Raw genomic sequence first — 14306 nt, forward strand, 5'->3', positions numbered from 1 at the left:
TTGGTGTCCTGGCTGGAGAGTTTAGAACTAGGGATCATAGTTTCAGGATAAGGAGTCAACCATTTAAGACTGATATAATGTGAAATCTCTTCACTCAGGGTTATGAATCTTCAGAATTCTCTACCCCAGAGGGCTGTGGATGCTGAGTCGTTGAGTATATTCAGGGCTGAGATAGATAGATTTCTAGGGAAATCAAGGAATATGGGGATAGTGCGAGAAGGTGGAGTTTGAGGTAGAAGATCAGCCATATCTTATTGAATGGCGGAGCAGGCTCAAAGGGCCATCTGGCCTACTCCTGCTCCTATTTCTTATGTTCTTATTTAAATGGAATAAACACAACTGAAAGAAATGGGTGAAGTAAACATCTTGAAGGTAGGTGCCTCCATTCTCATCTAAATAGAATGCTTTTTTGAAATGTTTGTTTTTAAATTGCCCTGTCTACAACATTTGAACCTTAATTGGAGTTTACTTCAGTTTTTGGGTGGGCGGGGAAGAGGATGAGAGGAGTAGAGGAATTTATACCAAACTGGCGCAGTGACTTTGAAACCCAAATGGCTCGGGAGAGTCCCTGTTGAAAACTGAGGAGCGTTTCATTTACCTTTCCTGCAAGGTGTAATGTTCAAAGAAATTATGGAAAGGCTCCCAATCCCCACGGCAGCAAATCTCCAAAGCAGTGTAGTGGAAGAAAATTACATATGGGGTGTTTGCCGATGCAGAACATTAGTTGAGATTTTTGCATGAACAAACTATCCACTTTCACTTAGCTACTGTTCTGAGTAAGGAACAAGGTTTTGGCTAGTCTCTCATACACCAACTGCTGAACTGGTGCAGCATTTGAAAATGAACATCTTCGAACCCTCAACACAGGATGACAACTCGAGGCTTTATCTTCCACTGATGTGCCAAGTTGAGGTTATTGGGTTTCTCATTAGCATTCCAGAAAAGACTAATGAAAAGGGCTATTTTTTAGGTAAATATCACAATATCTCTTTAAATAAAGAAAATGCAGCAGTTCTGATTTACCCACAATATCTCCAACTCTTACCTAGCATCCAGTACAAGGTATGTCTAGCAGAGAGCAGATGGAGGATGGTCTCAGTCCTACAGTTTAATGTTCTGAATAGGTTGAACAGGAAGGGCCAAGCAGAAGTAGCTCACTGCTCCTCCACCATCCAGCAGTCATTCCAGCCACTGCCATCCACAGAATTGCTGGAAACTTCAGTGGGGAACTACATCAGATTAGTTTCAATAAATTGCATCTGGTACTGTTGGATATATAGGTAAAGAAACCAAGATGCAAGTGTGTTCTGTTTCCACCCTGAAAGAGTCAAAATCTGGAGCTGCTGGAGCAAAGTGCAAGTGTTGCTGCTGATTGGAGATGTAAATATCATATTCTCATTAAGTTAATGATGTATATTAATTTTCTATAGCCAGTATTGACCATTTATTTTTAGATCCATGAAGATTGTAAGGATTATTGTGCTTATTGTGTGCATTTTTTATTTTACACAATTATTTTGTTCCTTTTAGCTGTTCCGAGAAGCTCGAAGGACCGCCCCAAGTATATTGTATATTCCTCACATTGATCAGTGGTGGGAATCAGTTGGAGACACCTTAAGAGCCACATTCATTACACTACTTCAAGACATTCCCTCATTTACCCCAATCTTGCTACTGGCAACATGTGATGTCCTGCACAATGAGCTGGCAGAAGAGGTGAATTTTCATGTAACTGGAATCCTGTACATTTTGTATTAACTGTTTTGAGCTCGATTATGACATTTGATTGAAGGTTAATTCTGATAGCTTGTACCAGGTTGCTATATTTTTTTTAAAAAAGAGAAATTTATCTTGTCCTCTCTAGTGACGAATAGTGTTCCAGCTGTTCTAACATATGTCTAGGGTTTGTTAGTAGCGGTGGTCCCTTTTGATCTTTCTTGCTGAATGTAATGGTTAAGTACTTTCATCATGATACTTTCTTTGCACTTCATAAGAACATAACAATTAGGCGCAGGAGTCCCCTCAATCCTGCTCTGCCATTCAATAAGATCATGGCTGATCTTCGACCTCAACTGCACTTTCCTGCTCAATCTCCATATCCCTTGATTTCCCTCGTGTCCAAAAATCTATCTATCTCAGCCTTGAATGACTGAGCATCCACCGCTCTCTGGGGTAGAGAATTCCAAAGATTCACAACCCTCTGAATGAAGAAATTCCTCATCTCAGTCTTAAATGGCTGACCCCTTATCCTGAGACTATGACTATGAGCCCCTAGTTCTCTCCAGCCAGCGGAAACAACCTCTCAGCATCTACCCTGTTAATCTTCCTACCCGCCCCCCACCTCCCCACCTCCAGAATCTTGTATGTTTCAATGAGATCACCTCTCATTCTTCTAAACTCTGGCGAGTATAGACCCAATCTATTTAAACTCTTATCCAGTCACATAATCTGAATATTGCAAGGAATGACATTCCCCAGCAACATTTTGATTAGATTTATTAAATAAATGTTATGTAGAGACAAGTAAGGAGTGTGGTTAGAAGGGTTTGATGCAATCTTTTCATTTAGGTCTTGTTAATCACTATCACTCATGTAGACTAACCGCACACTGAACCTTCTAAAAGATGCACAACCATTTTCTCTTTTTAATTCTAATCTCTCGTCTGTTTTTTAATTGACCTTTTATCTTTTAAGGTAAAAGAGATGTTTGTTCGTCATTATGGAGAAGTTTTCAATGTTCAGCTTCCTAGCTGTGAAGAAAGAAAGAAGTTCTTTAAAGACCTGATACTGAAACAGGCTGTTAAACCCCCATCATCCAAGAGAAAAGCTGGTCAGTCGAAGACTTGTGCTGCTGAAATGGAATAATTACAATATGAGCCAATACACAGATATGATTGTGGTATTTAGTAAAATAAAATAGATTTCCGATACCATTCCTATAGTTCAATTTCAAACAAATGGTAGTTCTCAAAAGAACCGAATTCAATAACGATGCAGGGCGCCCTGTATTTGAGGGAAGCACTGTAACAGTGTATATAAAAAGACTTCTAGGTTATGTAATTGTTAGCTGCTTTCCTGAAGTTTCTCACCCAGATATCTTTAATTCTTTCCTACCTCAGCCTCTGCACCGAGGACTTCTCCTCTGTGGTGATTTCAAACTCTATCTCAGTTCAACTTAATCTTCTGGGTTCACTGTCCTCCTTTTTTCTCTCCCCCCACCTGCCCCCGCCCCATATTAACTCTCTTACCCATATTCATGACCACCCCCTCAACTTGCTATCTCGTGTGGCCTCTCTATTCACAATGTGAATAATCACAGACAAGGCCATCTCTCATCACTTGCTTGTATTCCTCGGTGCTCACTTCACCCTTCCAGCCCAACTTTCTTCTGTTTGTCCCTGGAATAAACTCCCTCGCAACTTACAGCTCCACTTTCAATCTTCCAACTGCCTAGCCTTTGACCCTCCATTTGACCCTCAATACTGCTGCAGCTATCGATCTGCTCAATTACACCCTCATCACCTCCTTTGATGCCCTTATCCCCAGCTAAATCCTTACTGTCTCCCTCCCTAGTACGACCCCTATCTTTGCTCCAAGTCAAAGGGGTGCAGATTTGAATGTATATGGCACACAACTGGTTTAGCCATTCATAGCTGGATCTAGTGGAACCACATCAAGCATTATTGGGCCCTGCTCTCCTCTGGCAAAGCTGTTCACACTGCAAGATCATCCTGGAATGTAATGATTAAACCCACCCCCCCCCCCCCGCCTTCTGTTCTCCACGACCAGCTTTCTCCTTAATCTTCTCTCCCCTGTCCCTTCCATCCTCGCATCCAACAAGTGTGAGGAGCTAATCGGATTTCTTTGTACTAAGACTGAGACCATCCATTCAGCTGCCTCTCCCGCGTCCCTTTCTTCTCCTTGTCCCTCCTGCCCTAGTCCTGAACTTGCAGCTTTCTCCAGTTTCTCTCCGATCTCCTCTCTTGTTCATGAGACCCACCTCCTGATCGCTTGGCCCTATTCCCACTGAATTGCTAACCACCCAACTTCCCTTCCTGACTCCCATGCTAGTTAATATTGTAAACGGTTCCTCTCGGGTGCCTTCCCCCTCCTTTTCAAATCTTCCATCATCACCCCTCTCAACAAAAAAAAACTACCCTTGATTCCTCTGTCCTTGCAAACTACTGCCACATTTCCAACCTCCCTTTTCAGTTCAAAATCCTTGAACGTGTTTGCGTCTCCCAAATGTACATACTAGATGGGAATTTTACTTTAATTTTCTTCATAATTGTGTCCACCTTATTTGACATTTTTAAAAGCTTGAAAATTGAAAGCCGTAGGTTTGCAATTATTTTGTTATGCTTTACAGTTGCTGTATTCTGTAGCTACTATGTGAATATTAAGTAACTTTAAAATCAATCTAGTCCTTCTAGCTTTGGAGGTCCTTCCAGTAGCACCAGCACCAGAACCACGACGTCTTTCCGAGGAGGAGGTAAAGCGGCTGGAAGAGGAGGAGGAAGGCACTTTACGGGAGCTGAGGCTTTTCCTCCGGGATGTGACGCACAGGCTGGCAAATGAAAAACGCTTCAGAGCATTCACCAAGCCTGTCGATATAGAGGAGGTATAAATTGTTGAACTTAAATGGAGCACGTTGTCCCATGAGAGATAGTCAAATATTAATTATATGACTTTTTTTATAGTCAAGAAAATACTTCTCCATCTCCTATAGCATTGTACATGGTATTCAAGACGAGGTGAAATATTTAGGTTTAAGAATAAAAATAAACATCAGAAACATAGAAAATAGATGCAGGAGTAGGCCATTCGGTCCTTCGAGCCTGCACCACCATTCATAGAAACATAGAAAATAGGTGCAGGAGTAGGCCATTCGGCCCTTCTAGCCTGCACCGCCATTCAATGAGTTCATGGCTGAACATTCAACTTCAGTACCCCATTCCTGCTTTCTCGCCATACCCCTTGATCCCCCTAGTAGTAAGGACCTCATCTAACTCCTTTTTGAATATATTTAGTGAATTGGCCTCAACAACTTTCTGTGGTAGAGAATTCCACAGGTTCACCACTCTCTGGGTGAAGAAGTTCCTCCGCATCTCGGTCCTAAATGGCTTACCCCATATCCTTAGACTGTGACCTCTGGTTCTGGACTTCCCCAACATTGGGAACATTCTTCCTGCATCTAACCTGTCTAACCCCGTCAGAATTTTAAATGTTTCTATGAGGTCCCCTCTCATTCTTCTGAACTCCAGTGAATACAAGCCCAGTTGATCCAGTCTTTCTTGATAGGTCAGTCCCGCCATCCCGGAATCAGTCTGGTGAACCTTCGCTGCACTCCCTCAATAGCAAGAATGTCCTTCCTCAGGTTAGGAGACCAAAACTGTACACAATACTCCAGGTGTGGCCTCACCAATGCCCTGTACAACTGTAGCAACACCTCCCTGCCCCTGTACTCAAATCCCCTTGCTATGAAGGCCAACATGCCATTTGCTTTCTTAACCGCCTGCTGCACCTGCATGCCAACCTTCAATGGCTGATGTACCATGACACCCAGGTCTCTTTGCACCTCCCCTTTTCCTAATCTGTCACCATTCAGATAATAGTCTGTCTCTCTGTTTTTACCACCAAAGTGGATAACCTCACATTTATCCACATTATACTTCATCTGCCATGCATTTGCCCACTCACCTAACCTATCCAAGTCGCTCTGCAGCCTCACAGCATCCTCCTCGCAGCTCACACTGCCACCCAACTTAGTGTCATCCGCAAATTTGGAGATACTACATTTAATCCCCTCATCTAAATCATTAATGTACAGTGTAAACAGCTGGGGCCCCAGCACAGAACCTTGCGGTACCCCACTAGTCACTGCCTGCCATTCTGAAAAGTACCCATTTACTCCTACTCTTTGCTTCCTGTCTGACAACCAGTTCTCAATCCATGTCAGTACACTACCCCCAATCCCATGTGCTCTAACTTTGCACATCAATCTCTTGAGTCGGACCTTGTCGAACGCCTTCTGAAAGTCCAAATATACCACATCAACTGGTTCTCCCTTATCCACTCTACTGGAAACATCCTCAAAAAATTCCAGAAGATTTGTCAAGCATGATTTCCCTTTCACAAATTCATGCTGACTTGGACCTATCATGTCACCTCTTTCCAAATGCACTGCTATGACATCCTTAATAATTGATTCCATCATTTTACCCACTACCGATGTCAGGCTGACCGGTCTATAATTCCCTGTTTTCTCTCTCCCTCCTTTTTTAAAAAGTGGGGTTACATTGGCTACCCTCCACTCCATAGGAACTGATCCAGAGTCAATGGAATGTTGGAAAATGACTGTCAACGCATCCACTATTTCCAAGGCCACCTCCTTAAGTACTCTGGGATGCAGTCCATCAGGCCCTGGGGATTTATCGGCCTTCAATCCCATCAATTTCCCCAACACAATTTCCCGGCTAATAAGGATTTCCCTCAGTTCCTCCTCCTTACTAGACCCCCCGACCCCTTTTATAACCGGAAGGTTGTTCGTGTCCTCCTTCATGAATACCGAACCAAAGTACTTGTTCAATTGGTCCGCCATTTCTTTGTTCCCCGTTATGACTTCCCCTGATTCTGACTGCAGGGGACCTACGTTTGTCTTTACTAACCTTTTTCTCTTTACATATCTATAGAAACTTTTGCAATCCGTCTTAAATGTTCCCTGCAAGCTTCTTCTCATACTCCATTTTCCCTGCCCTAATCAAACCCTTTGTCCTCCTCTGCTGAGTTCTAAATTTCTCCCAGTCCCCAGGTTCGCTGCTATTTCTGGCCAATTTGTATGCCACTTCCTTGGCTTTAATACTATCCCTGATTTCCCTTGATAGCCACGGTTGAGCCATCTTCCCTTTTTTATTTCTATGCCAGACAGGAATGTACAATTGTTGTAGTTCATCCATGCGGTCTCTAAATGTCTGCCATTGCCCATCCACAGTCAACCCCTTAAGTATCATTCGCCAATCCATCCCAGCCAATTCACGCCTCATACCTTCAAAGTTAGCCTTCTTTAAGTTCTGGACCATGGTCTCTGAATTAACTGTTTCATTCTCCATCCCAATGCAGAATTCCACCATATTATGGTCACTCTTCCCCAAGGGGCCTCGCACAACGAGATTGCTAATTAATCCTCTCTCATTACATAACACCCAGTCTAAGATGGCCTCCCCCCTAGTTGGTTCCTCGACATATTGGTCTAAAAAACCATCCCTTATGCACTCCAGAAAATCCTCCTCCACCGTATTGCTTCCAGTTTGGTTAGCCCAATCTATGTGCATATTAAAGTCACCCATTATAACTGCTGCACCTTTATTGCACGCACCCCTAATTTCCTGTTTGATGCCCTCCCCAACATCACTACTACTGTTTGGAGGTCTGTACACAACTCCCACTAACGTTTTTTGCCCTTTGGTGTTCTGCAGCTCTACCCATATAGATTCCACATCATCCAAGCTAATGTCCTTCCTAACTATTGCCTTAATCTCCTCCTTAACCAGCAATGCTACCCCACCTCCTTTTCCTTTTATTCTATCCTTCCTGAATGTTGAATACCCCTGGATGTTGAGTTCCCAGCCCTGCTCATCCTGGAGCCACGTCTCCGTAATCCCAATCACATCATATTTGTTAACATGTATCATGGCTGATCATTCACCTCAGTACCCCTTTCCTGCTTTCTCTCCATACCCCTTGATCCCTTTAGCCGTAAGGGCCATATCTAACCCCCTCTTAAATATATCCAATCAACTGGCATCAACAACTCTCTGCGGCAGGGAATTCCACAGGTTAACAACTCTCTTGAGTGAAGAAATTTCTCCTCATCTCAGTCCTAAATGGCTTGCCCCTTATCCTTAGACTATGTCCCCTGGTCCCGGACTTCCCCAACATTGGGAACATTCTTCCTGCATCTAACTTGTCCAGTCCCGTTAGAATTTTATATGTTTCTATCAGATCCCCTCTCATCCTTCTAAACTCCAGAATATAGGCCCAGTCGATCCAGTCTCTCCTCATATGTCAGTCCTGCCATCCCGGGAATCAGTCTGGTAAACCTTCGCTGCACTCCCTCAGTAGCAAGAACATCCTTCCTCAGATTAGGAGACCAAAACACAATATTCCAGGTGAGCTCAGTGTGCTAAGACCCTGCTATTTGCTATTAGTGAGCTAAGACCCTGTACAACTGCAGTAAGACCTCCCTGCTCTTATACTCAAATCCCCTAGCTATGAAGGCCAACATACCATTTGCCTTCTTCACCGCCTGCTGTACCTGCATGCCAACTTTCAATGACTGATGTACCATGACACCCAGGTCTCGTTGCACCTCCCCTTTTCCTAATCTGTCACCATTCAGATAATCTGCCTTCATGTTTTTGCCACCAAAGTGAATAACCTCACATTTATCCACATTATACTGCATCTGCCACGCGTTTGTCCACTCACCTAACCTGTCCAAGTCACCGTGCAGCCTTTTACCGTCCTCCTCACAGCTCTCACCGCCACCCAGCTTAGTGTCATCTGCAAACTTGAAGATATTACACTCAATTCCCTCATCCAAATCATTAATGTATATTGTAAATAGCTGGGGTCCCAGCACTGAGCCCTGCGGCATCCCACTAGTCACTGCCTGCCATTCTGAAAAGGATCCATTTATCCCATCTCTCTGCTTCCTGTCTGCCAACCACTTCTCTATCCACGTCAGTACACTACCCCCAATACCATGTGCTTTAATTTTGCACACCAATCTCTTGCATAGGACCTTGTCAAAAGCCTTTTGAAAGTCCAAATACACCACATCTACTGGTTCTCCCTTGTCCACTCTTCCAGTTACATTCTCACAAAATTCTACGAAGATTTGTCAAGCATGATTTCCCTTTCATAAATCCATGCTGACTTGGACCGATCTTGTCACTGTTTTCCAAATGTGCTGCTATTTCATCTTTAATAATTGATTCCAACATTTTCCCCACTACTGATGTCAGGCTAACCGGTCTATAATTACACGTTTTCTCTTCCCCCCCCTTTCTTAAAAAGTGGTGTTACATTAGTTACCCTCCAGTCCACAGGAACCGATCCAGAGTCGATAGACTGTTGGAAAATGATCACCAATGCATCCACTATTTCGAGGGGGCTAGTTCCTTAAGGATTCTGGGATGCAGACTATCAGGCCCCGGGGATTTATTGGCCTTCAATCCCATCAATTTCCCGAACACAATTTCCCGCCTAATAAGGATTTCCTTCAGTTCCTCCTTCCCACTAGACTCTCGGTCCCCTAGTATTTCCGGAAGGCTATTCGTGTCTTCCTTCATGAAGACAGAACCAAAGTATTTGTTTAACTGGTCCACCATTTCTTTGTTCCCCATTATAAATTCACCTGAATCTGACTGCAAGGGGACCTACGTTTGTTTTCACTAATCTTTTTCTCTTCACATATCTATAGAAGCTTTTGCAGTCAGTTTTTATGTTGCCAGCAAGCTTCCTCTCATACTCTTATTTTCCCCCTCCTAATTAAACCCTTTGTCCTCCTCTGCTGTATTACAAAATTCTCCCAGTCTTCAGGTTTGCTGCTTTTTCTGGCCAATTTATATGCCTCTTCCTTGGATTTAACACTATCCTTAATTTCCCTTGTTAGCCACGGTTGAGCCACCTTCCCCGTTTTATTTTTACTCCAGACAGGGATGTACAATTGGTGAAGTTCATCCATGTGATTTTTAAATGTTTGCCGTTGCATGTCCACCGTCAACCCTTTAAGTATCACTCGCCAGTCTATTCTAGCCAATTCCTGTCTCATACCATCGAAGTTACCTTTCCTTAAGTTCAGGACCCTAGTGGCCCTAGAAATAGTGGATGCATTGGTCACTCTTCCCCAAGGGGCCTCGCACTAACAAGATTGTTAATTAGTCCTTTCTCATTACACATCACCCAGTCTAGGATGGCCAGCACTCTAGTTGGTTCCTCGACATATTGGTCTCGGAAACCATACCTAATACACTCCAGGAAATCCTCCTACACCGCATTGCTACCAGTTTGGTTAGCCCAATCAATATGTAGATTAAAGTCGCCCATGTTAACTGCTGTACCTTTATTGCACGCATCCCTAATTTATTGTTTGATGCTGTCCCCAACCTCACTACTACTGTTTGGTGGTCTGTACACAACTCCCACTAGCGTTTTCTGCCATTTGGTATTCCGTAGCTCCACCCGTACCGATTCCACATTATCCAAGCTAATATCCTTCCTTACTATTGCATTAATTTCCTCTTTAACCAGCAACACCACCCCACCTCCTTTTCCTTTCTGTCTGTCCTTCCTAAATGTTGAATACCCCTGGATGTTGAGTTCCCAGCCTTGGTCACCCTGGAGCCATGTCTCCGTGATGCCAATTACATCATATCCGTTAACTGCTATCTGTGCAGTTAATTTGTCCACCTTATTCCGAATACTTCTCGCATTGAGGCACAGCGCCTTCAGGCTTGTCTTATTAACACCCTTTGCCCCTTTAGAATTTTGCTGTAATGTGGCCCTTTTTGCTTTTTGCCTTGGCTTTCTGTGCCCTCCACTTTTACTTTTCTTCTTTCTATATTTTGCTTCTGTCCCCATTCTACTTCCCTCTCTCTCCCTGCATAGGTTCCCATCCCCCTGCCATATTAGTTTAACCTCTCCCCAACAGCACTAGCAAACACTCCCCCTACCGGTTCTGGTCCGGCCCAGGTGCAGACCGTCCGGTGTGTACTGGTCCCAGCTACCCCAGAACCGGTTCCAATGTTCCAGGAATTTGAATCCCTCCCTTCTGCACCACTCCTCAAGCCATGTATTCATCTGAGCTATCCTGCGATTCCTACTCTTACTAGCACGTGGCACTGGTCGCAATCCTGAGATTACTACTGTTGAGGTCCTACTTTTTAATTTAGCTCCTAGCTCCCTAAATTTGTCTTGTAGGACCTCATCCTGTTTTTTACCTATATCGCTGGTACCTATTTGCACCACAACAACTGGCTGTTCACCCTCCCTCTTCAAAATGTCCTGCACCCGCTCCGAGACATCCTTGACCCTTGCACCAGGGATGCAACATACCATCCTAGAGTCTCTGTTGCGGCCGCAGAAACGTCTGTCTATTCCCCTTACAATAGAATCCCCTATCACTATAGCTCTCCCACTCTTTCCTGCCCTCCTGTGCAGCAGAGCCACCCATGGTGCCATGAACTTGGCTGCTGCTGCTCTCCTCTGATGAGTCATCCCCCTCAACAGTACCCAAAGCAGTGTATCTGTTTTGCAGGGGGATGACCACAGGGGACCCCTACACTCCTTTCCTTCCACTGCCCTTCCTGTTGGTCACCCATAACCTATCTGGCTGTGTACCCATTACCTGCGGTGTGGCCAACTCACTAAACGTGCTATTCATGTCATTCTCAGCATCGTGGATGCTCCAGAGTAAATCCACTGCAGCTCCAGTGCCACAATGCGGTCTGTCAGGTGCTGCAGGCGGATGCACTTCCCGCACATGTAGTCGTCAGGGACACTGGAAGAGTCCCTGACTTCCCACATATTACAGGAGGAGCATCACACGTGTCCGAGCTCTCCTGCCATGACTTAACCCTTAGATTAACTTAATTTGGCAACAACAATGCTAAAAGGTTACTTACTGATAAATTCAAGTCGCACTTTTCTTGTCCTTGGGACATCTGAAGATATTGTGAAGTTAGCGAACTAGTGGCATAATTGGACCAAGAACACGGTCAATTTCAATGCTGGAAAAAACTGAGATTTTGGAGGTGAAGGGGAAGGTAGAGCAGGCTTGGAGACTTGGCAGGGGGAGAAGGTAGAGTGGCGGTTAAAGGCTTTGGTGGGGGGTGCGGGGAAGGAAGAGGGAGATTTACAACATAGCAAGAGACCAGAAGAGAATTGGAGGTTGGGGGAGGAAGTAGGGAGAGAATGAAAGGCTGCTAGATTGGGCCTGGAGTTTGAAGGAGGTGGCCCCAGACTGTTGCGACAGTGACACTGGTATGGTAGGTGTGAGCAAAGTGAAGCTGTAGCGAGTGAAGAGAAAGGCAGAGGGAGAGTAGAATTGGGGAAGGGGCATGGAGAGGTGAAGGGAGAATCAATGATGGCCATTCTTAGGAGGATTTGATTTCAAGAATTAACCTTGGTTTATGTTGTCTTGAACAATGGAAAGTTATATTTCCTGAGCCAATGTAGCAGGGCTAATTATAATGGAGACTATAAGCAGGTACAGCGAATGGAGTAACATGAGCTGTAGCTCGGAGCAAATGTATTACAATATTTCACAAGGACGGAATAGTTAAATGCTGCAAAATTAATTAAGTTTAAATGGGTAACTTGTTCAACTGCGCAAGGTTCTTGTAGGGAGTAATTACTAGATACTGAAATTCATTTTGCGCTGAAACTGGGAGCCAAGCCACAAGTGGCTGTGGAGTGCAGAATGCATGCGGCCAGGAATAGGCTGCTGAAGTTGCTGAGAGAATCAGTGAGCTAGTCAACAAGGAGTCAGTGGAAGTATTGGAGGGGGCTTCTTTAGCTCAGCCGCTTCTCTCGCTCTCATTTTTAACATGGAAGGCCATTTGTAGAAAAAGTATTTTTAAACAGCAACACACGATGCCTCTAAACTAAACATCAAAGTGTAAAATAACTTGGGAAATTCCTATAACCTGCTTTTACCAGGCGTAAGAATTTGAAGGACATTTGCTGGGCAAGAGTTGGGCAAATAGCCCAATCTCTGTCCCCGGATGTCCTTCCTATGGGGATGCGTTGGATCCGTCAAAAGAAATTTTGACAGATTGGAAAAGCTGGTTCTTGGCACATGCGCATCGCACGCTGAGAACCGGCATTTGCGAGGCCTCTTTGGGTGCGTGCGTCCAACGTACGTACCCGGTGAGGTTGCAATTTTTGGCCCCATATTTCAAATGAGGCATGCAACCTTAGTGCACCGAGGTGAGAATACATGATGAATCTGAGGGTGGGTACTGTTCTGTTCACTTGGTCATTCAGCACTTTGATGTATTTAGCTGCATCTAGAATAAATGTTAAGTATTTTGCATGACCGTATGCCATTATTTCTTTAAATGTAGGGCTTGCAACTGGTTTTTTTTCTGTTAGGTTCCAGATTACTGCATTGTTATTGAGCAACCCATGGACCTTTCCACTGTGATGTCAAACATTGACATGCACAAATACATGACTGTAAAGGAGTATCTTCATGACATAGAATTAATCTGCAATAATGCACTGGAGTACAATCCTGATAGAGATCCTGCAGGTGAGGAACAAATGAGTGAATCTATTCTATTGAAGAACGAATACTGCAGAACAAGTTCCAAAGTTGTAATCCAATTTAGTGGGTGTAGTTTTTGTATCGGACAAGTGTGAAACTGGATGTTGGCAAGACCCTAAGTATAAATTATAGCCTCCAATTTTACAGAAGTTATTTTTAGAATGTGTACAGTACAGTTCCAAACAGTACTAGTAGTGAGTAGACTAATTGCATTCGAAGAAAGTTACTGTTGCCAGAGTATTTTTGCACTTGATTTCATTGAATTCTGATGAATATTCGTGAATTTTTTAGTCTTCCCTGGGCATCTGCAGCAAACAAAAGTAGGCATTTGCCAGTCATGATACAAGTTGAATCCATGTGTAAAATTCTTAAGGGGCTTGACAGGGTAGATGCTGGGAGGATGTTTCCCCTGACTGGAGAGTCTAGAACTAGAGGTCACAGTCTCGGGATAAGGGGGGTGGACATTTAGGACTGAGATAAGGAGAAATTTCTTCATTCAGAAAGTTATGAATCTTTGGAATTCTCTACCCCAGAGGGCTGTGGATGTTCAGTTGTTGAGTATATCCAAGACAGAGATCCATAGATTTTCAGATACTAAGGGGGAATCAAGGGATATGGGGATCGGGCGGGAAAGTGGAGTTGAGGTAGAAGATCAGCCATGATATTGAATGTGAAGCAGGCGCGAGGGACTGAATGGCCGACTCCTGCTCCTAATTCTTATGTTCTTATATATTGTGTTTGTTTTCCTTCTCTCTTATTTAAGATTCATGGTTTTGTTCTAATCTAAGAGCGGAACAAAAAAAATGTTTTGACGTGAAAAGGAGGGAAAACAGCTCAGGATCCTAATGGTCAACAGAAGAGGGAAACATTTCTTAAAACTCTACAGTTGTCATCTTCAATCTTGGGGGGGGGGGGGGGGGTGTTTGCTAGTGCTATTGGGGAGGGGTTAAACTAATATGGCAGGGGGATGGGA

General features: G+C 44.0%; 1 protein-coding gene across 2 annotated transcripts in view; it reads left to right on the top strand.

Moving 5' to 3' along the window:
• Positions 1-14306, top strand: part of LOC139272592 (ATPase family AAA domain-containing protein 2-like) — a 114773-nt gene that overhangs the window by 75766 nt on the left and 24701 nt on the right. For both annotated transcript variants that reach the window (XM_070888668.1, XM_070888677.1), the window contains exons 19-22: positions 1531-1716; positions 2695-2830; positions 4425-4621; positions 13159-13318. In XM_070888668.1, coding sequence (XP_070744769.1) covers positions 1531-1716; positions 2695-2830; positions 4425-4621; positions 13159-13318 — 679 coding nt within the window. The remainder of the gene's footprint in view (positions 1-1530; positions 1717-2694; positions 2831-4424; positions 4622-13158; positions 13319-14306) is intronic.

Source organism: Pristiophorus japonicus, chromosome 1, assembly GCF_044704955.1.
Source record: "Pristiophorus japonicus isolate sPriJap1 chromosome 1, sPriJap1.hap1, whole genome shotgun sequence".
In the NCBI taxonomy this organism is placed as follows: domain Eukaryota; kingdom Metazoa; phylum Chordata; class Chondrichthyes; family Pristiophoridae; genus Pristiophorus; species Pristiophorus japonicus.